Here is a 26,801-nt window from a genome sequence, read left to right as displayed (position 1 = left end):
TGGCCCTGGCATATGCCAATATTTTCATGTATTTTGTCAAACATCATTTTATCATTAACAACACCAAATGGCAAGGCTACACAAAGTTTAACTGGAGAGATATAGATGAGAAGTTCTTAGTGTGGCAGGGACCTGAACATCACAACAATTATTTGATGTTTTGAATTCAATACACACACACATATTAAATTTACCATGCAATACAACATATCTATTAATTATTTTCTAGATGTGAATGTTGTATCAAATAATCAATTAAACACAATGGCCCTCATTACAAGTCAGGCGTTAAGGGCTTAACGCCTGATTCACATTTTAACGCCTGCTTTTTGCAGGCGTTAAAATGCAAGGCGCTAAGCCACCTTAGTGCTAATTACGGCACCGTAATTTACAGTGCCGTAATTAGCCCCTTTCCTCATTCCCAGTATGCCCTATGGGGCAAAAATGGGAATGGGGAAGGGGCCATTGGTGAATGGGGAATTACCACCCCACTCACCTTGTAATGGGGCGGTAATTCCGCCATCCACCATGGAATTAACGTAAATTACGCCTTGGCGATAAAGTTGAAAACTTACCGCCAAGGTTGCAATGAGGGCCAATGGCATTCACAAAAATAACTTACTACATGCAACCAGTTTTCAGCTGCCGAAAAAGCTTCAAAATTTGCCATTTAGTCAATATTTGAGAATTAAAAGAATAACCTCTACTTGAGAAAAAATGGCTTCATAAAGTGTAGAAATGACACCCTAACTGTTTGGCAAGAGGTTATAAAGAATCTTAATGGCTAGAAATTTGAAAAACAAGTTTCCAAAAGTAGATTGCTCGATGTTGTTAAAATCAAAACCACCAAGGAACACTTTTAAACTGGTGCATGTCACAACCTACTCACATCAAAGTAGTGTAATTAAGAATATTGTTACTTCTAGTTGACGTGTTTCACAGTAAGACAATCTGGCTGCTCAGTTATTTCCAAATCTCCCAATGTTTGCTTCCCTGAATGGCACTTCCCCAAGAAAATGGCTTATAAAGCCGAGAGGCATACTGGAGAGAATTAATACTAAAAGGAAAGGTAGTTATCCTTGCTTAAATGGCTAGCATTGCAACAATGTAAGCAGGCTGTCAGAAGCGGCTGACTGGTTCAGTGCAGCTTGACGGCATCCTGCACGCTTGAAAGACCTTTTCTTGAGGGCCTCCCTGATCATCACAGGCTGAGGGTTCGTGCTTGTTACTAATGGCTGCTGTGCGGGGCAATGGTATAGCTGCAGCAGAGGGGCGAACCATTGCTGCCATGTGGGACAAGGGTGGAGCGGCACCAAGGGGTCTCTATACCGTTGAGCAGTTGACCAGTGGCAGAGTAACTGTTTGCTGCTACTATGTACAGTAAACCTATGGAGCGCTGGAAACCCTTCTGTGCAGCGCTAGGTTGCAGAGTGAGATTCCATTCCCTTTGTGATCCTGCTTTTTATAATCAGTCAGCTTTCCATGCTTTGTCATGATTATGTTTGGTTGATGAAATCTTTTTATTGGCTTCCTCAATAGCCAGACACTCCATTAGAATACATATACCCATGTCTTTTCATAGGCTAATCACAATTTTCTATATATGTGAACAGACAATAAAGTGGGGGCTAATTTGCTCTTAATTCTTTTGAATTCAAAATCATTTGTATGCCATATTTTCTTGTGGCAAATCTAATTAGTAATGAATAAGAAGAGATTAGTAATATCCGGACTACTGAGGACCAAACAGCCAACTATTCAAAGAACACCAATGGTTAATAACATTGAATCTCTAGGAAAACAAATCGCTTTTTTAGAAGATCATGACACACTAGAAGAAGTAAGAAAAAGAAACCCACCTTGCAAACCACAACAGGTGAAGAAAATTAAATGTAAATATTTCTGACCATCAAGTAACTCGATTTCAGACACAGACTCTACAAAAGGGACTTTCCTTTTTCCCATCACATAATGCAATGTTCTTTCAAGAATATATAGGGCCTGATTTACAAAAATGTTTTCAATGGGATTTTCCCATGTCAAAACATTTTTGTAAATGAGGCACATAGACATTTTCAAATTAATGAGGAAACTGCAATTAAAACTATTCTTTGCTAATCTAGATCATTTCTACAAAATGTTTCTACACAAGGATAGTACAAAGAATTTAAACCAAGGAGTACCTTTACTCTTCATACTCAACATAGATCCCTTAATTTACTTGAACAAGCCCTTACAAAGCTCCCAACATTTAAATTATTAAAGAAAATACATAGGGAATTTCTCTAGGAATTAAACTATCAAATTAAAATGATAAACAACAACCCAAAATTGTTCATCAAACAGGCAGTCAAAGATGGAGCTACTACAAAAATGAACCGCAAGTACTATGAACATGAATGTTTATGACATGCAAATGGCACAGATACTTATTTGCCAAAACATAATGATCGAACACACTCAGTAAGTATATTAAGAATTTCAAGAATTTATACCAACTGGGTTTTGATTCATCAATATCCCATCATGCCCGACATGATATCTACATCTTACCTAAAATCCATAAATCATTGACCCAGCCACCAGGACGTCCCCATTTTAGAATCAATGAATAGCCTGTTAGAACCATAAGCTCAATAACTTGATGACATCCTTCAAACGTTTGTTCAAACCACAGAAGCATACATAAAAGATACCACTGACTTTTCACAATTATTGAACAGAGATACATTTTCGGATAATGATCTGTTAGTAACGAATGACTTGGCAAGTTTATATACATCAATACCTTATGACGAAGGCTTGGAGGCCATGGATTGGCTCCTTTTAAATCATGACATCATAAGAGCAAATCCCACATTCTCACTTTCCCTTCTGAAATAGATACTCAAGAGCAACATTTTTAGTTTTAGAGACCAACATTATCTCCACATTTTGGCACATCAATGGGTGCAAGCATGGCCCTGGCATATGCCAATATTTTCATGTATTTTTTCAAACATCATTTTATCATTAACAACACCAAATGGCAAGGCTACACAAAGTTTAACTGGAGAGATATAGATGAGAAGTTCTTAGTGTGGCAGGGACCTGAACATCACAACAATTATTTGATGTTTTGAATTCAATACACACACATATTAAATTTACCATGCAATACAACATATCTATTAATTATTTTCTAGATGTGAATGTTGTATCAAATAATCAATTAAACACAATGGCCCTCATTACAAGTCAGGCGTTAAGGGCTTAACGCCTGATTCCCATTTTAACGCCTGCTTTTTGCAGGCGTTAAAATGCAAGGCGCTAAGCCACCTTAGTGCTAATTACGGCACCGTAATTTACGGTGCCGTAATTAGCGCCTTTCCCCATTCCCATTATGCCCTATGGGACAAAAATGGGAATGGGGAAGGGGCCATTGGTGAATGGGGAATTACCACCCCACTCACCTTGTAATGGGGCGGTAATTCCGCCATCCTCCATGGCGTTAACGTAAATTACGCCTTGGCGGTAAAGTTGAAAACTTACCGCCAAGGTTGTAATGAGGGCCAATGGCATTCACAAAAATAACTTACTACATGCAACCAGTTTTAAGCTGCCAAAAAAGCTTAAAAATTTGCCATTTAGTCAATATTTGAGAATTAAAAGAATAACCTCTACTTGAGAAAAAATGGCTTCATAAAGTGTACAAATGACACCCTAACTGTTTGGCAAGAGGTTATAAAGAATCTTAATGGCTAGAAATTTGAAAAACAAGTTTCCAAAAGTAGATTGCTCGATGTTGTTAAAATCAAAACCACCAAGGAACACTTCTAAGCTGGTGCATGTCACAACCTACTCACATCAAAGTAGTGTAATTAAGAATATTGTTACTTCTAGTTGACATGTTTCACAGTAAGACAATCTGGCTGCTCAGTTATTTCCAAATCTCCCAATGTTTGCTTCTCTGAATGGCACTTCCCCAAGAAAATGGCTTATAAAGCCGAGAGGCATACTGGAGAGAATTAATACTAAAAGGAAAGGTAGTTATCCTTGCTTAAATGGCTAGCATTGCAACAATGTAAGCAGGCTGTCAGAAGCGGCTGACTGGTTCAGTGCAGCTTGACGGCATCCTGCACGCTTGAAAGACCTTTTCTTGAGAGCCTCCCTGATCATCACAGGCTGAGGGTTCGTGCTTGTTACTAATGGCTGCTGTGCGGGGCAATGGTATAGCTGCAGCAGAGGGGCAAACCATTGCTGCCATGTGGGACAAGGGTAGAGCGGCACCAAGGGGTCTCTATACCGTTGAGCAGTTGACCAGTGGCAGAGTAACTGTTTGCTGCTACTATGTACAGTAAACCTATGGAGCGCTGGGAAGTTGTTCCGGTAGGTCCTGCATGCTCGTGGACTGTTTTGCCAATTAATTCTATGTGCAGAACACTTGTCTGGACTTTTGTTTGGTTTCTGTACCGGTTGGGGCTTCTTTTGTTCCACCGGGCTAAACCTGTCCCTATTTGATGTCGGACGGATCTTAAACAGTTTCCGGACTAGTGGTCTGCAGGGCTGCTGTGCCAAGTCTCTCTTCAGGCTACCCCCTCTGTTCCTCGCCAATGCCGTTATAGTGGTGCTGTGCTTATTGGGCAGTTGTGGTTTTTGGGGCTGTTGCTTCACTTATGTGGCCGTTTTGGTATTGTGGCAGGGGCTTGGATACAAAAGGTCACTGAACTGGTGGAACTGGTGAAACACTGGTGGGAGTTGCCAGCTGCAGGGAGTTGAATGCCCCGTGGGATTGACTGAAGAAGGGAGTAATTCTCTGTCAGCACTGCCAGTTAACAACACTGAAGTCGCTGTGGTTGCTGCTGAACTCTTTGTGGTTCTAAGTGGAACTCGGTTTTTGCAGTTTGCCTATGCCATATATGCCAAAAGGGGCTTTTGTTGACTTTACCTGACTTTCCTGATTCCCCATTCAAGCCTCGCAATGTCATCCCCTGTTCTGCCTGCCATATCTACAGTATTAGAACCGGCCATGGTACCTTGTCTAAACGGAAATTGATGACTGTGAAAAGAAAAATTCCAGTAACAGTTCCAGTAACGGTTTCATAATTTTCATCATGCAATGTTGAAACTAGTCTTCTTAAGCCCCCAAGGCCCCATGGGGACGCCCATTCTCTAATAAGCGAAATATTTTCGTTTTTGGTCTCATTTAATGTCCCTGTCAGCTTGGACCCCTGGGGCGGGGAATACTTCATGTAACCCTGAGTCTTTAAATAAAACCGACAAACCCATATGTCACTCCAACTGTCAGCCGACAGACCCTGGGCCAACTAGCGGGATCGATCTGCTATCCTTTACTACGGCTGGAACTACTGCCCAGATTATCCAGACTACTGCGACTTCCACTAATAGCCCTGATACTGTGTCTATACCCACTTCTGCTGCTCCACCTCGCAGCCAGTGCTGGCTGAGCATTTTCACTCACCAGCTAATGTTGAAAATGTTGTGGCAAATGGAGGGAGGGCCTGATGACCCTTAAAATAGACACTTCTGAAGAGTCCCCCGGTCCTAATGAGCACAAACTGCGCCCGCAGGGACCACATAATGGGCCATTGCCGGATGGAGAAATGTGCACAACTGAAAACAGAGGAATTGTGGCTGGGTGGACACAGGGAATGTTGGTGGGAGTAACCAGCCATGATAGCTTGGAGAGTGGAATGTCCAGTATACTTCCACCCTGTGAACAAGTGGCAAAACGCTCACCCAAGCATTCTATTGAGTGCCAGTGTAGTTCTGTTCTTGTTGAGCTCCTAATTCTAAAGAAACTGGATCTACCACTGGTGGATGATTTTGAGAAAGGGCTGAACAATGAGGAGCTACTGCATGATCAAGAGGTCGAGAACAGGGCTTTAAATAATCTGGTGGAAGCAGAGCCCGACCTAGCGTCATTGGAGTCACCAAAGTCCCCAATACTACCAAGGGTGGGACGGGGTTGTCCAATGGCAATAACTCAAGTTCGAGCTTTGCAACTGCTCCTGTAGGCAACTAGCCTCTGCCTAAAATGGAAATAACTAGTTGTAATCATCGCCGGAGCGATCAAGAATTAGCCTTCCCTATACAGTTGCAGAATGCTATCTTGCATGATGACAGGGTGCCCAGGTCTAAACCCGCTGGTGACAATACCAAAAGTAGTATGGACTATGCCTGAATTACCCCCAATGTAAAACCTAGAAGGCAAATATCATCTCGAGTAGGGGGGTCACTATATTTGTAAAGGGTCCCCAAATTGGCACAAAATGCTTATGAACCCAGGGAAGCACTGGTTAACAAATGTACACATTGTATCTGGGTAGTGAGGGGATGTCTTTTTGCAACCTGAGATCAAGTCGTGAGCTGCACTAGGGGAGTAATACCCTTCACTCTATTAGAATTTACTTTACGGACCCAAGCATTGCCAGGGGCATAGTGAATTTTATGGGGGGGATATCAGCCCCCGGGGAAGAGTGTAATAGAACCCAGTGGCTATGGCCTGGCAAATGCCCTGAGGAGGCCAGTGCTCTCAAGATCGAACACTATTGCACTTGGTAAAAGGCCCATAGCTGATATTCCTCGGCCAAGCCCCCATATAACATGATAAATGGATGCTACCATAATCTTACTCCTGGCCATCTTAGTTACGAATTAAACTTTAACTTCATAGTTTAAAATCTTGGGCCCTGGGTTTGATGTATGTAATTCTACTTATTTAATTTGGTTGGAATGTTTTAGTTTAAATTATTGTGTTGTTTCATATTCTTTGTGCAACATTTTTATGGCTTAACACCAAAATAGAGTTATTGGGCCTCATTATGGGTCTGGCGGTAACCGTGCTGGTATTACGGGTGGGTTGCCGCTGGACCCGTAAATATTTACCAGCCCCTGACTTGCAGGTAACACCGTGGTATTACAACCCCTTGTGGTACGGAAAGTCAGGCGCCGGTAAATAGTAATTTCCCATTCCCATAGAGTGCCATAGGACTCTATGGGAATGGGGAACACGGAATCACTGGCACTGTTGTTAACGTTGCCGGTGTTTCCGTGGCGATCTACTTCCCATGGCCGCTGTGTCCGCAGGGTCAGACCAGTCGGTCACGGTGGCTCCAGCAGGCAGAGCTGTAGTACGCGGTCCAGAAACAACGGTGCCGGTAAGCTTACCGGCACCGTTGTTTCCGGACCAGAATGCTTGTAATGAGGCCCGTTGACTGCAATCAAAGGACCCTCTGTTGGACACCGTTATTTGGTTAAACTGATTGCCCTACGTAATTATGCTACATGTGATTCATCAAATGTAATCTATGAGATTCAGTCCACCTGCAGCATTGTGCATGTTGGTATGACGTAAGCCAAAATTACGACGGACCAAACATAAATCCAACATTAGAATAAAGAATTTGAAATCCCCAGCTGCCACACATGGAGAAGGTGTTTCTCCACAAATCTCAAGAACTTGGCCCCCCTTTGTACAAAGGTACCAGGGCATTCTATCAGAATATGTCAAAATATCTCTACATACCCAAGATCCCGCCATTTGCATTTGTTATAACTATTCAAACACTTATGTCCAGAATAGGGGATTTCCCTCGTTGGTAATAGACTAAGGGCCTCATTACGACCCTGGCGGAAATCGTGGTGCAAAATGCACCATGGAGCACGGCGGAAAGCTGCCGATAGCGCCATGGGGGTTGGCGGATTTTCCGCCCCATTCCGACCTTGGCGGGGCGGTAAATCCCCATCCCCCATTTTACCCTTCCCCATTCCCATTTTTGCCCCATAGGGTATAATGGGAGTGGGGAAGGCGTTAATTACGCCACCGTAAAATACGGTGGCGTAATTAACAACAAGGTCCCGTAGCGCCATGGATTTCTCCGCCCGGAAAAACCAGGCGGAAAACGCTCCATGGCGCTACGGGAACTCGTAGTAGGGCGGACGGGTCCGCCGCGAATACCGCTGGCGTAAACCCACTCCGCCAGGGTCGTAATGAGGCCCTAAGCCTAAATCTTAAAAAATAATTTCGAACTCTTGCACTTGGAAAATAAGTGAAATAGCTAGGTAGAAATCCCTGTGGTGTATCGTATGCTAGGTTGGAGTTAGACAATTTTTTTGATCTCATATCATCAATAGTTTTTATCCAGTCCTGTCATTTTAGGCGCTTTTGTACGAATATAGGATTGTTAATGAGGTTGCTAACTTCACTTTCACAAGAATTCAAAATTTCGAATGCGTAATTTGCCAAACCGGATAAGAAAAGGGTATCTTTTTTTCTAATTCTTTTTTCAAATCTTCAAACAAGGTATTAACCTGTGGTTCACTAGATTAATCGGAAAACCAATAGTATTTCCCACTCAATATATGAGCGGAGAGATAACAGACCTAATTCATATCTCAAAGTGGAGATGGGAAGGGACTGAGGTAGGGATAAGAAATGTTTTCCACAGCAAGCCCTCTAACCTTTCCCAGTTTATTGTACTGATAGTAGGATTAACATCTACTCCATATGTCAGGATAGGAATCACTTTACTGATGTAATATTTAATCATTGGTGTTAACGAGAACTTACAATACTTAGAATTCAGCTTTTTCATTTGGCTCCCTGGTTAAGTAAGTTTGCCCTCTATGATATCCTCGACACATCCCTGAGAAGGAAAGGATAAAATGTTAAATCCCAGGTGTACTACCTACTTGCCGATTTCTACTACTTGGCCTTACATTCTCCAGGTGAAATTGGACTCCTTTGACGAAGGGCATTTAAACATGACTAATTTGGATTTGGTGGGATCTATTCTTAATTTGTTTTTTGCAGCAAACTCTCTTAGGGCATCCAGAAGACTCTGAAGCCCAATGGGGGTGAAATCCAAAAGCACAATGTCGTCTGCGTAAGCCACCCAGTTCAGTCTTTCCGATCCCACAACGGGACTAACTAGTCCCTGCCCCTGCATGTTTCTGGCTAAATCGTCCAAATAGAGATTAAAGAGGCAAGGGGCTACCATACAGCCCTGTCTCACTCCCTTAAAGGTTGGAAGCCAAGCCGATAGGTTGCTTCTAGCATCTAATCTTATTCTCAGATAAGATTTCCTATAATTATTGCTAGCAGGGGTTCAGGGAGGCCCCACTGTCGCAACTTCTGCCATATCTGACTTCGATTGACTGTGTTGAAGTGTCGATCTAGAAAAATAGACACCCCTCGATCAGAAGGCTATGTATTATGTTGGCCAAAGACCAACCGCCTCATGCATTTAGTATTAGAAATATATAGCCATAAACTTGACTAAGGTGCGGCCATTTTAAAAGCGACTGCAATCACAATTTTGTTTTCTCTAACGTTGCCTTTTTGCCTCATGTAAAACTGCTTTGCTGAAATATAATTCTGCTTCACTGGTGCACAATGCAAGGCCGCGAGTGGCATGTTGAAACATAATGCAGTAACCCAGACAGAAATGCCCGGTCCTCTCCCTCGCATATCCTTGGAGAGGGAGCAGCAAGGCATTCTAATCAGTACAGCAGGTGCCAGCTAGTCTCGGTAAGCACAGTAGAATGCTAGAGCGAAAATTAAAAGACTTGAATTATGCTCTTCTTTGTGGCCCCCCTTCCCTGAGCCCGGTAGAGTCCTGGAGAGCCAGCTGACCCCCCGGCACACAAATAGAAACTAGGAGATAGCAAGGCCTGGAATGTGCCTCTCCCTACACACAGCTTGCTTGTAGAAACAGAAGCATTGTGTTCTTTAAAACAAAGACTTATGTCTGTGAGCTTACAAAATTGCAAACTGTTACTAAATGAATGTTTGAAGGTGTCATACTCGTCACCATTGTCAATCATCGTGCCTAGTTCAAAGGAAATGCAATAGGGGCAGTATAAGTTGTGACACTACTGATTACTAGATGCTTGTTTTGTATATATGTAACTGTTGTACGAATTTCTCTCTCTTGCGTCCCCCGAGGTCTGGTAGACCCGTCGTGGGGCGTGGGACCAGTTGGCCAACTGAGACTATTTGCTTTGCAATAAACCCTAGATTTTGGGAAAACAACCTCGTGTCTGGCGTATCAGTTCGTGTGTGGTGATTGTGCCTTGTTTCCATACGCGAGGGTCCCTCAGGGGCCCCTTCAGAAGGCCTGGGAAAGATCAACCAATGCCCCAAAGAGTCTTGGGCCTCCCTTCTGAAACTATTTGGACGACATTGCACTTATAATCAGGCTGTTCAGAGTAGTAGATAGGCCTCTGCACTACTGTATTTAGTTCTTTGCAAGGCTTCCCTGTTCCTTTATCCAGCTTTCCATGTCTCTCAAAACCAGACCTGCAAATATTTTACTATCCGCATTGAGGAGGGAGATTGGGCGATAATATAGCAGTCTGCCCGATTGCCTTTCTTGTAGATAGGTATTACAACTGCTTCCCTCCAATAGTCTTGTAGTGTATCTGCACTAGTTATCTCGCCAAGAAGGTTGTTTAGAAGGGTTGACCATAGAGGATGTCTGAAATAAAGATTTGGTTTGTAAGCCCAATGAGGCCCAGAGGCTCTAGATCCCGACGACCTCTTCATGGCGTCCTTTACTAGGTCTAAGGTGAGATTTAGGCCCCACTTACTTTTTTCCAATACTAAATCCAGTCCTCCAATGGTCCATATAAGGCCATAAAGAACTTCACCCAGACATGCTCCTCTGTGACATTACTCAGTTTGTTAGCCTGCCTTTCCTCTGCCCATTCACTATAGCCTAGAAAATTCTAGTGTTATGTTTCGCCAGCGCTCTCAACATCTGTTCGCCATTGTTCTGTTGTCGAATATGCCTCTGAGATTTCAACTAGTGCCTATATTTGAGGCAAAGCCTTCTTCGTTCAATATTTGCGTCTTCCACGCTTAGATGTTTTTTCTTTAGCCACCCGAGATCTTTCCTTAGTTCTCTTTTTTTTTGTTAAAGTTTCTTCGTTGAAACTATGCTGATGATCCTAACGGCCCACTCCCCCACTTTTCTGGGAGTGTCTACATCCCATAAAAATGACACAAACGTTGTGGGATTAAAGAGGAAGCGGTATTCGGAGTCCTTTAGGCTCTGAACCCTTTGTGTAAGTTCCTTATTTAAACGTGAGCCTCCCCATTCAAATTTTATTAGATGGTTTTTCCCACTATTCACTTTTAAAGCCAGTGCATATTTTATAACCGTGGTTGTAGTAGTTACTACCAAGGAGCAGATTAACATGAGATGGTCACTCCAGGACGTTATCCTAATCTTAAACTCTTTGCACAGACTGAAATGATCTTTTGATAAAAATAAGTAGTCAATAGTAGACTGCGTGCCCCTCTTCCATGAGGCTGCTGGTGGAACATCCCCCTCAATGTTACCATTCGCCATGCAAAGATTCCAATCATTTAAAAATGACGACCACTGTAGGCCCATCAGTGTCGGATCCCTCCATAGGTCTTTCTCTATCTGTGATTTAATGCACTCGGCATTCAAATCTCCAGATAATATAATGCTGCCCGGCCCATTCCACAAACCTTTTTTTCCATACATACTCCACAGAAGGGAACAACAAACAAATATTCCCTTCATTCCAGTCCCCAGCAGTCCTCGGGTACCCAACATTCAGTGCAAAGGCATGCGTTGGTTGGGTGACTCATCTCCTGGTCAGGGTTGGTAAACCAGATGGGTCCAATGGAGTGGTCTTTAGGTGCCTCACTTCACTCTGCCCTGTTCCTGCTTTTACCTCAGATTCGGTGGGATCAGCTTGCTTACTCCACCCCCTTACTGTGACAGGTACTGTAACCGGGCAGGGTGAAGGAGCCTCATTCCCTGCACTGGATACAGTATGGAGAAGCTATAGTGAGGTCCAAAAGGAGAGACAGGGATAGGAGCAAGACGGGCAGATTTTGAGAGAGAGAGAGAGAGAGAGAGAGAGAGAGGATGGAGAGAGAGAGAGAGGATGGAGAGAGAGGATGGAGAGAGAGAGGGCGAGAGGGAGAAAGAGAGACAGATTGAGAGAGAGAGAACATTTGAAAGAGGAGGAGATTGGGAGTTAAGCATCTTAGAATCAATTCAACACCGGCTGCCAGTGGGATTGCATTAACTCAAATGTCTCAACATCATTTCAACTGTGATAAAGCAGCCCCATGCGATGCTGCTGACCACCCCAAGAACACAATAAAGGTGCTGTGAAGAGGCCCCGTCATAGACCATCATAGACCATAGACCGTCATAGACCATAGTGACTATTAAGCCCCCCCCCCTTCCAGGCCCGGTCTGGCCTATAGGGCAACAGGCCCATGGCCGAACCAAAAACACAAAATGCTCCTGTGGGCCTCTTGGTCTGGTCAAAGTGGGCCACATTTTGGGCCAATTTGGGCCAGTTTGATGAGTTAATTCACTCTGCAGGTAGTAGTTTTGACCAGTGTTGCTGAGTAAATATTCTTTCAAATGCACAATTTGCAGCACACTTTATCAAAAAACTCCCCCCTGGCCAGTATTCAAACCTTGTTACAAAAGGAACGAATAGTCATTTGCTACTGTGGAACACTTTTTCATTGGTGCCTGAGACAATTTTATGGCCTAGTCCTACCCTACCCACACGGACGTGGCAGACTTGGCTTGCTTCCTCATCCAGGGAAGCCCATCGGCGGTATCCGGCTGCCAGGGACGCTGCCTTCCAGTTTGTAGTTCTTCAACAGAAAAATGCAACGGACAAAGATGCCTCTGGCTCGGTGACCAGGGGCAGACTGACCTTTAGGGAACTCTGGAGATTTCCCGGTAGGCCGCTGCACCTTGGGCTTCATTTGTGTGGTAACCTATTTTATTTCCAAATGTTCTCATAGGAAAAGGGTTGGGCTTGCTGACAATGTGTAACATGGGGCCACTTTGAACATTATTTCCGGGGCCTCTTTTGTTCTCAGTCCACCCAGGCCCCATTCTCTGTATTTTGATTAAATAACTTACATATGAACTTTGACATTGTTGTCCAATCTGATTGGTTGAACAGCCCTGCTCATCTCCCCATTCACAAATCTAAATTCACTGTGCTTTTTCTACAGGGATGGGTGTTCCTAGTGTTTGATAATTGGATTGATTACATTTTATTGTTTGATTACGAGTCGATGTTTTAATAGAACCTTGATATAGAACCATTGTACTTAAGTTGCTTGGATCGCCACCGTTGTTAGCTCACACTTCTCCTGGGGCTACAGTCTGCCGTTTGCTTTGCGTGGTAGTGCAGGCTAAGGAGGAATACCTTTTGGGCTGTGCATGCCTCACCTTTATGACTGGGATCACTGCTGGTTTAATAGTAGTGTGGGGCTGAGCAGGTGATTTCACCCCCACTGATCACTGTATCCATGCATAGCAGTAGTCATTTTGTCATACCATGCATAGCGCCAGGGAATTACTTCCCAAACATGTAAGTGGTAGCTGAAGTGACATCACACACACAATAACATCTGAGGACGTGACATCACATGACCTTTGGACCTCAACCCTCCATGACATCAGAGAAACTGATATTACTGACATAAAAATAGACTAAGTTTAAGATTAACAGAATAAAAAAGTAAGAAGCCAAAAGACTAGTTACTAACCGTCTATCAACAAGGGTGGTAGATTAAAATGCCAAGAGTACATCCATGGTATGCAAGGTGCACGCCCAACAGAGCAAGGCACTCTTTTCATATTATAATTCTTTTATACTCTTAATACCAGAGACCAGTTTCTAAGTGTGAGACCGGATTTGAACCTGTGTTGCTATGTGTTGTCTTGCTTCCAAGACAAACGCGTTGCCCCTGAGCTATCCTCCCGGCCCATGCCAATGCAGCCTCATAGGTCCAGTTAGCGCCATCAGTGGCCATCAGTGGCCAGTGATTAGTGGCATAAAAACGAGAGGGTGAGGGACTTAAAACGCCAGGAAACAATATTTGCTTGAGGTACAATCTGAGAAGATTCTACCCCATTATACTAAGGAATCTTTATGAGTGGTGTGTACTTTGATCTAAAGGGTGTGCTAGAGTTTTCTATGAATTGCAAAATAAGCCAGGTATAAAAGGGACGATAAACTATAAAAGAAAACAAGTCCTCAATGTAATAGTCAATAAAATCTGCTAAGAAAAATATTCAGATACAAAAAACAAAATCAAATCAAAATAGATCAGTGCAGGTTGCACTTCATATAAAATAGCCCAGATTGTTAAAGTGCCTGCTGCATAGATCCTGTTGTTCCCCGTAAGACTAAGGGCCTCATCACGACCCACGCGTAATGGGTTTAACAGCGCTGGTAAAGGTGCCTGGTGCCGTTAAACCCTGGTGCCGGGACCCGCTCTGGACGTCTGGTCAGACGGGAATGGGAATGGGTACATTGAATGAGGAATTACCCGGTCCTCTAAGGTTGGAATGGTCTGGTAATTCCTCATTCAAGGAACCCGGACCCGAGTTTGGAGGCAGTCATGCCCTACCTCCAAACTCGTAATGAGGCCCTAACTCCTCATACCACTACGGGCGCTCAGGTGGTTTTGTGCCACCTGCAGAAATCTGCATCTAACATGCAGGGCACACCTCCCTACAGCAGAACAAATAAAGAACAGTGGCCTTATTCACTATTCTAGAAAGGTGGGGAAGCACAGGTGTCCCTTCTAGTAGTACTCTGCATTAATCTTTGTGATGTTACTGTAGCTCATTGACTCTTTTTCTGTTTCACTGTGCCCAGTCACTGAAGTGCACGGCCTGCCTCAGCTGCGCGTCCGAAGAGGGGGGGGAATTTGCCTCCGGGCTCAGCTCGGCCGAGTCTCCAGGCTGAATTTAAATCCCTGATCAGGCCCGGTTCAGCGGCGCTCCAGCCGACTCAACGGCTTGCCCTGTGCCCGTAAGAGATCACATGACAGGTATAGTCATCAAGGGAAAAGTGCAGCTCCACAGGCCCAGGTGCTCCCATTATAAGCTAAGTGCAGCCTTGAATGCTAAATACTGTCATCTTTTACCATATGCAGCCTTCTCTGCCAATTATAGCAATCATATGCAAAGCAATGCCTGAACGCCCCAGCTCCTGAAATCAGATACCAAATGCAGTCTAATGTGTCCAAATGCGTCCATCATATTCTCAAGCGCTGTCCCCATGAAAATAGCCTGGGCACCCCATGGTTATTATTCAGCAAATAAGGAGCTGCGTTACTGTGTTACTGGACACCGCACCTGGGTCTGTGGCACACGACGATGACACCCTTCTATGCCCATGTCCAGTACAGACTCATATCTCCAGCCCGTCCTCCCCTCACCCCTTCCTTTGGCCTCTTCTGCCCTTTGCAGAGAGGGAGCAAAACCGGGGCGACCAGGTACAGCACTGGCAGCAACTATGCCCATGTGACCCTCACACGCTGCAGAGGTACAGCAGTGCAAACGTCAGTGCCACCGGGCAGGGAACAGTAGGATGTGGGTCTAAAAGTCAAAACTGGTAGCTTTTTTTTCATAATGGGGCATCTTGAGATCCTCCCAAATGGGTTGTACTGCGCTCACGACTTATACACGGCCCAGAAGAGCTGTGTGATAGTATCAGATGCTTGTAGTTAAACAGGCGTGCAGCTTGTGGTATGCATAACTGTTGCAGTTCTAATTTAAAAAAAAAAAATGATTTAGCAAATGTTTTGCACACCAAAAAAAGCAAATATGCAAAATCACTGTCAGCAACAAGTCTGAGCGCAGCTGAGCTATGGCCAGAAGGACCAGCTGGGCTCTAGGACAACAAATATGGGCCCTTACCCCTAATGCCACACCATGTCCACTCACTTTTCATGGATGAGGTAGAATAAGGCAGTGGCCTTTCAATGAAACATGCAAACAGGTCAGGCAGCACGGTATAGACAGGGGCAGTACAATCTTCCCTCATATAGAGCAGAAGCCCAGACAGCTTCCTTGGCATGCACATGAGGCTCGCCAGCACAGGCAGAAGAACTGCAAGCTCCCCTTACCTACATAACAGGCACGGTATGGGAAGATTATTACAACTCTCCATTAAATAAGGGAAAAGAATGATCTGGAAGAGCATACATTTCCCTCACAGACGAGGTAGTGCACAATTCCACCCAGGATTGGTTTGGCTCCTCGGACTTTCGGCCCGTGGTCGGGCCGAAATCGTCCCTGGGGAGTTGGGGTCGGTTTTTGGCCATGCCTGGGCCAGTTTGGAAGAAAAAAAATTAGAAATTTTCATTTTTTAGTTTTTCTCATTTTTTAAAATTTTTTTCAAAAAGCCTTTCATCCTTCTTAAGTCGGTAAATGAGTGCCAACACAGGTTGGGTGATATTGTAAGTGCTATACCTTAACATATTATCATTTGGCCTTGGACGTCTGCTTGGATTCACAGTAATTTAGTGTACTTAGGAACATTGCTATTTGATGCCGCTTCCTGTTTTGTCAAAGGGGTGAAAGGTCGTGCTTCATCACTTCCCAGGATGTCACTTTAGGGTGGGGTCAAATGACATCACTTCCGGTGATGTCATCAGAGGTCAAGGGTCGTGAGACGAGGGGTGGCCACTTTTTTTGAGGCGAGGGGTGGGCCACTTTTTTTTGGTTGAACGGACCTATTTCTTGTCCCAGTCCGACCCTGATTCCACCACACATATGAAATATGACCCGGGCATTGCCTTCTTCTGTCAAATACAGTCAGGGATGGCACGGGCATCGCAAGCTTCTACCGCATACGGATTGGAGACAGAAATGGCAACAACACAGAGCGCTAACTTCACGCATAGGCACTACTTTGCTGAAGTTTCTCGTTTCAAGCCACATATGTTCTGTTAATTATTTGATTCCCTAGTAGCACCGCTTCAAAAGTAATAGGCATGAGAGTTATGAATATTGCATTAGTCTCTCTCTTCTGACACCTGCCTGATCTGCAGCAGTTACCATCCTTCATTGTGGCATGCGACGACAATGAAAGCACACCCTTGGTTTCACACTTGCACGTCTCCAAGCAATGACCATATTAACTGCACCGCCGGTGACACCGCAGAGCTCTGAGCACTGGGAGTCTCTTGCCTCGCTTCTAGATAGGGATTCTCGATCAGGTAGGACCAGGATATATTGCTCGCCCTGAGGTTATTGTACAGTGGCAGACCAGGGCATGGTGCAGGTCATGAATGGCACAGAGCAAATAGTGCACAGGTCTCTATGAGAAGGCATAGACATTTGCTACTCTAACTTGATGGTCCTCCACTTGTGATGCAAAGGCTCTTTTTGTATTTCCCCCCTTCCTACTCCCAATCTGAGGAACAAGTCATGGTAACCATCAATACAATACCCATATATCCATGACTAGGAGAGAGGGATGAAAGGTATGACAAGGGGGATAAGGGAGTACCACTTGCATATGTGGGGACCCACAATAAGGTTCCCTCTGGCCAGTATGATCTGAAATGCAGCTCGAAGGCGGCTAGAGCAATCGATCTGGCTCGAAAACAGCTCAAGGCGGCAGAACAAGATACCAGCTGATTCTGGGCTACTGAGTTTCTAGGAGGCCCAATCCAGGGATTCCAGAACAAGGTAAATCCTTGTGTTCTGCAACCCCACTATAGGGAGCTTGGTTGGCACCTGCAACAGACCCCATACCTCCAGTGAGGAGCTTGGTTCCAGTGCAGCCAGCAAGGAGACAGGCCTTGGTTCACAGCAGTTCATAACCACTGTTCACTGAGGACAGTCAGGGGACAGAGCTCATATTTGCCTTATATGCCTTCTGTCTTCACTTCCCTGGCAGAGAACGTTGGGATAGCTGGTATCTCCAAAAGAGGTCCAGCGAATCCTTTTTGCTTTCTTGATAGTCCAGAGAGAAATCAAAAAAGGAGAGGATTTCCTTATAAAGACAAGATGTCACAGGGGATTGGTCAAAAGCAAACCTGCTGGAAGAGATCCAATCCAGACTGTTGTTAGAAGTATCCCTTGCCTTAACGAATCACACTAAGAATGCTTTGTCTGCAAGAATTGGGGGGATGGGAAGAGATACAGCACCCAAAATTGGGGGGATGGGAAGAGATACAGCACCCTAACAGAAATCAGGATTATGGAAACCTTCCTTTATACCACCTTTCCCTCCTGGCTACTCTAGCCCCAGCCCATTCCCATGCATGCTAACATCAAAGGGAGTCTAGTGGTCAGCACCCTGTGATGAGAGTGCCTTCTGTTATGTCAGTTCATGCATGTTTCCCTGGAGACCTCCTGGGGAAGTTAATGAGGCCAGAGAGGAGGGTGTTTCCCTTCCTGCGTGAGAATTAAAGATGCAGCATCCCGGCTATTGCTCCAGATAGCTGTATTGCACACAGTCAGACTAGACACCAATTCACATCAGTCCCATAATAGCTGGCGCTGCTCAAAAAGTGGATGCTAGTGTGTAAATTGTGTGCTCTCCTCAGTAACATTGCCACGACTAGGCATGGCTTATATTTAAAGATGTGCCTGCCACCGACTAAGGCATAACATTATTGGAATTTTGATCAGAGGTGCAGACGAGTAAAAAGCCAACTCTGCCAGCAGTTGTCAGGGGTGCACATGTGACCTTTGACCCTGCCCTGTGCCACTACATAGCTGGGGATAAGGGTACCTGTAGACTATTCCAGCAAATACACACGTTTTGGTAGGGGGCATGGATGAAAGGTGAGGCTGCTCAGCACAGCTCTAGTCCAGCTACAGATTACCCACATCATTTAATTAATAAAAAATAAAATAGACAGGGCTTTCACAACCTCAAAGATGGACATCTATCACAGTTAGTCTTCGTATTTGCAATGCATCTGCGTGCAGGTCCATTGCAAATGCAAAGATACCGTACTGCAGAAACCCTCATTCTATGAGGTAACTTAATTTACAGTGTGCTGGGATCTGGGAGAGGCCTGAAACTATCTTGGGGGAGGAGCCTTCTGCCCCTCATTGACAAGAAAGCTGTGTGCATTGCACACGTTTACTCTTATGTACTCATAAATCAGTGGCAGAAAAGATTACCTTTCCAGGCTTTTCTACGAGGTAATCAAGCCCATCAACAAAAAGTGGTTCACTTACAAATAATACAGAAAAGATGTTTTTATGGCCAAATAAGCTTTTGTATGTATATATGTTATTTCCAGAGATGCATTGTTAAAGTGAACACAACATGTTCTTGCATCCAGCAAACAAGTGAGAGAATTGTGCTACTTACCTAAGATTGGATCGTGACGTGTGATGATCTGGTTTTGATGTAGTTGCTCCTCCGTTTCTTTTTAACTGTTGACTGTGTCCGGGTTGTGAGTTGTTTGTGAAAATATTTCTTTCTTTAGTTTGCTTATCTCTAAATGAAGAAAAGAATGTCAGGCTCATTCTCATTACAAAAATAAAATCCAATACTAAGTTTTGCATAGTTACTTGTTAGGACCCTCTGGACATTACTGGTTACATTACATTGACATTGATTGATGTGACATCCCACCTCTTTCCCCAGATTTCATCCTCTTCAAACATGAGACGGTTTCCTGAAATCAGTGAAACATCAGTGTGGTCATGGTACCAAAGAAAGCTAATTTTAAGCGCTTCAACGACAAGAACAAACCTCAAAGGCCTTGAAAATCAGGTTTCAAGGCACTAGGACACACCGTTTCTGAGATATTTGCACCGCAACACACTGCAACACACCACAACGTACTGCACCGCCAGGGTGAGGCGACAGGTGGGGAGAGTGCACAGAAGGTCCTAGTATGCTGCAGCACGCCAACTCTCGCCTCCCCTCCACATCTGCTCCAGGGTATGTCAGCCAGCCACACGCACCCATTCTCAGTGCAATTTACTGCAGAGTGCAAAGAACATCAAGCGATAAGCGCCTTGGAACAGCGACCTACAGGATCATTGATTTTCAAAAATTGATGAGTGTTATCATGCCCATCTACAGAACCCGTGCAGAGTGCTGGTAGTTTTTGCTACTGATATCCTTAAGGACCACAAGAGTGAGTGGAACGAACCCTTTCCTTTTCAGGGTGTTTTACAAGTTGAACAAATTGAGACCAGGGTGGTGGTTGGGAATGTTTCCAGTGGGAACATGGACTGAAAAACAGAACTAAATCATACACTGTGTACATTACAAACAGGTATTAATATATTATATCCAGTTATTTGCATTTTGTTGCAATGCAGGGGGAAGTGGGTACTTGATGAGAGGTGATTCCTCTGCGGGACTTCAGTGCCTCGTCCCAGGAATGCTTTATGGAAATCTCGAAGACCAGAAGAGGGGCTATGTTGCTGACTCCCATGGGTAAGGAGATATAGTAATTTGACACCGGGGGAGGGAGAAGCAGAAGCGGAAAACAGCATTGTTGGGGTTACAGGAAACAGTCATAAAAAGAGCGTGAGCTGAAACATTAAGGAATAAAGTATCTCTAAAAGACACTATCAGTTTCATTTTGTAAAAATGTTACTTGGATGCATAGGAAAACCAGTTTTAGCACTTACGTGTGATCCCCACCATGACATTTTAAACCTTCATGAGGTGGGTGAGAAAAGGAAAGAGTAAAAGCGAGGTCACTTTTATTTTCCCTGCCGACTCATGAAAAAAGAACCAATGCATTCCTATGATATCCATCTGCCCTTAACCACCCGCCTCCGAAATAAGGTAAGTAGCGGGGGTGGGAGGGGTGCAAAAATGTATAAAAATGGGGAGGAGGGCGGGGGGAGATGGCGGTGCGGGGAGCTGGCCGTCAGGCGGCTTGGAACGCGGGCTTGTACCGGCAGTTCAAGCCGGCGTTCCTAGCCAACTGATTTGCTGGCTCCCCACACCCAGGTGCTAATGTGATATAAATATACAATATGAGACATGATTGAATGATCACACACAGGGCATTTCAAATAGCAAGAACTGCAATAGGTTTTAAGGTTTATTACATCATGTTCCTTTTAGCAGATACATGGTAGATGCTGATATTCTGTGATGAATGACAATGGGCCTCATGACAAGTTTGCTGGTATATTGGCTGTAAATCCACCAAGATACCACGAAACAGATTTACTGTTACCACCACTTGGTGCGATGGAATTTCCGCTGGATTACGAGTGGTGGCAGGCGATGTTAGTCTCCATGTATTGGAGTCCATAGGACTCTATGGGGATCTCGGCGGAATTACCACCTGCACTAATTCCGCCAGCAGGTAATTCTGCCGTAGACCCAGATATAGGCACCAACTAGCCTATGGACATGATCCTAAATCTGAATTCTCTGTTCTTTTCGTTAAGCACGCATTAGTCACGCAGTGACACAGGGATTCCATGACACCTAACTTGCAGGTGTACAATTGGAAGTTGAATTAGCCTTCCAATTTACTCATGTTTTGTGTTAAATTTTGTATTTGGTTTTCATGTTTATTTATGACCACATTGAAATGTATTACAATTTAATTTGTCCATTGTTCTGTTTTTTCCTCTCGAGACATTTCTTTCAAATATTGTATTGTTAAGTCAACCCATTTTTTTATCTTTTTTCCACTATATGTGAATTAAAACACTCAATTAATTTAATATTGTTTATTTGTTTCAGAATTTGTATAGTCTCCAATCATGACAACAGGCTAAATACTGATTAGAGCAGATGTTCCCTCTCCAATAACTTCAACTGTCCATAGACACTCTTAAATAACTGGTCTGGATATTTTGAAGATACATAAGTTAGACCCGTGAAGCAACAGTTGGGTCTTCGCCACAATTAACCCCCTTTCTATACCTTTTCTTATTCTGGTGGGATACACCATTTTTTATATACAATTCTGCCGATTTGGCCATTTTTTGGGCTGTAAAGAGGAGGAATTACCTCCAGCATTCTTCTGGAGGTTTTTCCTATGCCTTACCTGCAAACCGTAGTTTGGTGGTGTGGTAATGTAGAGGTAATTCACTACATTACCACCATTTCTGGCCACACTGCCGACTTTGTAATAAGGCCCAATGTGTCCAAAATACATTGGATTCACGCCTGCATCTGTACCGGCGTCTCTAAAGGTTTTTGATTTATTGAAGATTGTGGTTCAAGTGTCCTTTTTTAAGAAATGTAGGAACTACTCATTCTCATTGAGGAGAATGAATTTAACCCTATTGATTACCTAGGAGAATTGTGGATAAGTGTGGCTATCACAGGGCCTCACCCAGCTTCTGACAAGGCTTTTCCAGATTGGCATTTCTTTTACGATTATGGCACACTTTTTTATTGGTACCCAGGCCCAGTACATAGCCTACCCAGACCCCCGAAACAAAGTTCACAGATGGCATGGAGTAGGTATGAAGAGATCACTGTGTTGCAGCTGAGGATCGGATAGTAGTTATCATCGCCAGAAGGGCTGTCTTCTGTTAGGCAATATATTTTCCAGGTAGGACTTACATGTTTTCTTTGACCCAGATTGACATCAATCTATGAATATCTTGGCCAATCTCAAGATGGGTGCACCTTTCTTTGATAATGCTTAGTTCCCAATTACAAGATGGTAGACGGCCACACAGGTCATGTGATCATATCATTTGATCAAAGAGAGGGGGATACGAAGTGCTATCACTTTCATCTGGGATGCAGGTGGACAGTGAGCACACATCTTTCGGTGGAGGTAGTGTAGTATATATTCTATTCTATCACAGAGGAGTGTGCACAGTTTTTTACGAGTTACCAAAGGTTTGGGGAGGGGAGTATTGCATTGCTTTATTTTTCCTTAGTTGTTTTAAAGTGCACTGCACACTGTAATGTGCATGTGCTCAAAGAACCATTGATATTGGTGTTTTCGAACTGTATCTACTACACAGTCCTGCACGCTCTGTCCCTTTATTATTCAGTCACCTTGAAGCCCTAGTGGATTTCTAGCTCACAAGTGGTCTTATGTTGTCATGTCCAATCAATTTTTAAACTTAAGAGTTTCTTTTAAAAACCTTGTCATGTTCAGTACGCTGTTGGCCCAGGAGCAGTCTACTGATGTGCATTCTGTTTGTAGTTCTAATCCTTCAAGTGGGTGAGAGAATAGCGGAAAAGCCCTACAATACGCCGGAATATGGTTCTGGATCAATAAGTTGCAAATACAGTTTGGAACTTTTCCTCACAGGTCATTTACATGGATTTGAACATATCAGTTGATTGTGCATTAAGCAAGCCGCACACATCTTTAAAAAGACATCTGTTCCTAAAACGAAACAGTTTGATAATCTTGTTTGTGCGCTTCACTGACAGACGTTCTTTGAAGAGTTAGGCGGCATCAGTCTGTCCATCACCGAGTACACCACCAGCCCTTGAAAGAGTTCACTTTTCCAAGAAGCACAAGAGCGTGTTTTCCAAGCTTTGAAATGTTGCATTCAACAACTACTAGCCTATATGTGGTTGTGCTGTGTGTTTTAATTTGTAATCCTTCCCAGAAATGATGACAGCTGGTGGATAACAAAATGGCAGAAAGCAATCATGCCATTTTTACTGGAGCCATATTTTGTCACAAAAAATGCAGACAGGTGACGTGGTTAAAACCATATTCTGGATGTGACCACGCTGAGAAAAATATATGAAGCCCCTACTGAAATATTGTTACGCTCTGCGACAGAAGATAGGAGGAAACATACAATAAAACTTCATAAAGAACAGACTGAATAATGAACCGATATTGCGCCTCAGTATGGATTAACTAGACTGCATACAATAGATGACGTGTGGACACTAATAACTTCAAGCTGATCTCTCAATTCGATTGTTTGCAATGCTTTGACAAAGCACCTTAGTGTGACACATGAACCACGTATCTCCATTAGGGGTGTAACGGTATAATGGTATACCGTTATAGATACTGTGAACAGCTTAATTGAACTATAATAACCATCACGTTGTTTATACCGGTTATTCCGTTTTAGGGCCTGCAGCTATTAAGTGAGATTTTCAATCTGATTTGGAAAGGCTGCAGTAAGCAAGTGCTGTGCATTCCGGATCTTGCACTGTGGGATGTGGCGTTTGGCAGACAAGAGCATAAGGAAAGTGATGCCACATTAGTAAATGCAGCTTTGATGCTGTGAACGCTCTTTCTCTGAGATCAGTAGAGTCGGGTTAAAGATCAGCTGATTTGTAGTTTTCCCATCAATGTGAAAGATGGGGAACTACACATCCCAGAATTCAAAGGGGGGAATGAAATGGATGCCCTTCTGATGCATGTCCACAAAAAAACGTTAGCTATGTAGACTATATGAACAATGGGCCTATCAGTGCTTTGTGCTAGTATATAAACTGCCCCAACCCCACCACACTGTCCTCTGTGTAGATTTACACATTGGCACTTGAGTTGTTGCTTCCCTTGATCCTTCACCTGCCTTCTGCATATGGCACTGGACCTAAGCAGGCAGGACAGATTCTACATTCAATTTGAAGTATCCAGAGCAATGGGAGTGAGATATTTCTCAGGTCTATCCTCGATTTGTGACACCACCCATGAAAGCATTCCTCTCTTTCAACTCACACGACAAGGGTCCTAATGCGCTCAGACCTGGGGAAAATGGTAATGATAGGGCTGTGGTGATGTGGTGGTCTAGGCCATATTTGTGCCGAAATGTATTTTAACTTTGTCATTTTCAAAACGTTTGTGTGCCACTATCTTCAAGAAGGTAAATGAACATGTATTGCAAGAATCAAGAAAGAAATCAAAAGTGCCCACTGAACGCTGTCCTGTTAAGATTACATGGTCAGTGGTGACTCCAACATCAGACCTTTATAATACACCAGGCAGATGGTAAACAAGCTATAGTGATTTGATCAATATGCAACCTTTCCGTGAGTGTGTGTTGGCTATGACATTTTGACAAAAGAAACACAATGACATGGGCTTTCAGACCTTACATGAGTGACTTTTCTCCCTTTAATGGGATAAAGCGTTATCAACACAAACTTTTATGACTGATCGCAGCGAGGGGTCATGATGCCCATGCCATGTGGTTCCAAAATAATGCAGGTCGAGTCCGATTTTCAAAGCGATGACCTGTGACTGAGCAGCAAGCTCATTGCTCAAAATGTGCATTTTAACACTTTCACTAGTCACTCTTTCATTCAAGGCGATCAACGAGTGAGCGCCATGAAAGACCAAATCTGCAGCCGCCTTAGATTCTTGGAGGTTCAGTTAAAAATGTGCAGAGATGGGGGCGTGGCCAACTGCACGATGCAGTAGACGTGTGCCTTCGGAGCTCCCGCTGCCGCGGCCTAACATCCTGCTACAGATGACCACTTGAAAATATCTGGTGACCCCCAAAGCAAGATCCCCGGTGCCTGATACCCGGGGGCACATTTGGGGCGAATCCCAGCCCGAAACGCGCAGGGGCTTCAGGAGCAGGAGCGAGGGAAAGAGACGCTGGTGCGGTTCGCGGGCAAACCAAGATGGCCGCCGGAGCACTGGGCGCGCTCTGAGTGGGGAGCGGAGCATCCACACATCCAGCGGTGACGGAGCTCCGGTGTACTGGTGGGAGCCGTGAGCGCAGGCTCCGGGGGAATCTGAGAGGGGGAACCGCCCGCCCCGCTCCGCCCGGACGAGGAGGGATGGGCGCGAACAACAGAGTGCTGCTACGGAGACCCGTGCGCTGCGGATGCGGCCCCGCCGGTGAGTGCCTGCTGCTGAGCACCAAACCCGGAGCTGGGAACCACCTTGGCCCCCCCCCATGAGTGATCACTTTGGGGGCTGCTGGACCACTGAAAGTGCAACGGGTGTTGGAACTAGCGGTGAAGCTTATACCTCCGGGGCTTCCCACCCCCTCTCCACTACAGATACTCCGCCATACCGGTGACAACATTAAGGGGGGAAGCGCCCCTAGTGCGTGCCACTGTACAACGCCTGGAGAAGCACTGGCGCAACCCCCCCCTTTTTTCGAGGGGGCAGAGGGCTGGCTTGAGTCTGCCGCTGCAACTAGAGTGGCTGGGGAGGCCCGCCGCTGTCTGGAACGCCTGAATGGAGCGAGGCCACCCGGGTCTCCCCTGCCCTTGGTGGTGCGGGCACTGGGGCTCCAAAAGAAGACTTGGTGGCACGCCGGCGCGCCGACTCCGAAGGTGCGCGAGCACCCCCGGCGCATTACAGCAAAAAATCCCCAACGTCTGTGGCTGGGCCTACACACCCACTAACACGGGCTCACCATCCGGCTCTGTGCCCTCCTTTTCCCCACCGGCTGGGGGGAGTGCCTAAATCCACAGGGCATGGGCAACGTTTACCGACCTGTGCGATACCCTGGTGAGGCTGGGCCAGTGTGTAACAGGACCGTACCCAAGACACAGGAAGGCGCTCGAGCGGCCATGGGGAAGGACAAAACTAGAAGGCCCACCATGCAAAACAGAATCGACCAGTACACGATTCCTCCATCGCAATCTCCTGATTCTCAACCGTTGCCGTCGGTAGAAGTGGACTCTGCATCTGGGCTCTCCCTAAGAGACGTCATGGCAGCTATAGCGGATTCCCGCTCGTCGATGGAGCAGAAGATGGACGGAATTAGCCTGGATGTGTCCTTCCTCCGACACGACCTGCAGAAGTTGTCGGCACGAACAGGTGAGGCGGAACAGCGTATTTCCAATACGGAGGACGGGCTGCACGTAGTGCAACAACAACTTCAAGGAGTCTCCGCCAAACTTAAAACTCTGGAAGCCAGAGTCGAGGAAGGGGAGGGCAGGTCCAGGCGCAATAACATTCGAATTCTCGGTATCCCTGAGAAGGCTGAAGGCCCCTGTATGGAGCTTTTCTTGGAACAGTGGCTGATGGACCTCTTCGACCAGCGATCCTTTTCCAAATTCTTCTCTATAGAGAGGGCACACCGAATGCCCACTGGCAGACCAGTGCCTGGTGCTCCGCCGCG

The 26,801-nt window shown here is 44.9% G+C and overlaps 1 protein-coding gene across 2 annotated transcripts in view; it reads right to left on the bottom strand.

The window, feature by feature from the left end:
- The window catches only part of ST8SIA6 (ST8 alpha-N-acetyl-neuraminide alpha-2,8-sialyltransferase 6), a 564,875-nt gene that overhangs the window by 459,252 nt on the left and 78,822 nt on the right, over window positions 1-26,801 (bottom strand). For both annotated transcript variants that reach the window (XM_069648348.1, XM_069648347.1), the window contains exon 2: window positions 19,156-19,284. In XM_069648348.1, coding sequence (XP_069504449.1) covers window positions 19,156-19,284 — 129 coding nt within the window. The remainder of the gene's footprint in view (window positions 1-19,155; window positions 19,285-26,801) is intronic.

This window comes from Ambystoma mexicanum, chromosome 2q, assembly GCF_040938575.1.
Source record: "Ambystoma mexicanum isolate Mex_15411 chromosome 2q, UKY_AmexF1_1, whole genome shotgun sequence".
NCBI lineage: Eukaryota > Metazoa > Chordata > Amphibia > Caudata > Ambystomatidae > Ambystoma > Ambystoma mexicanum.
The sequence above is the reverse complement of the archived record's forward strand: the minus strand, read 5'-3'. Positions and strand labels throughout refer to the sequence as shown.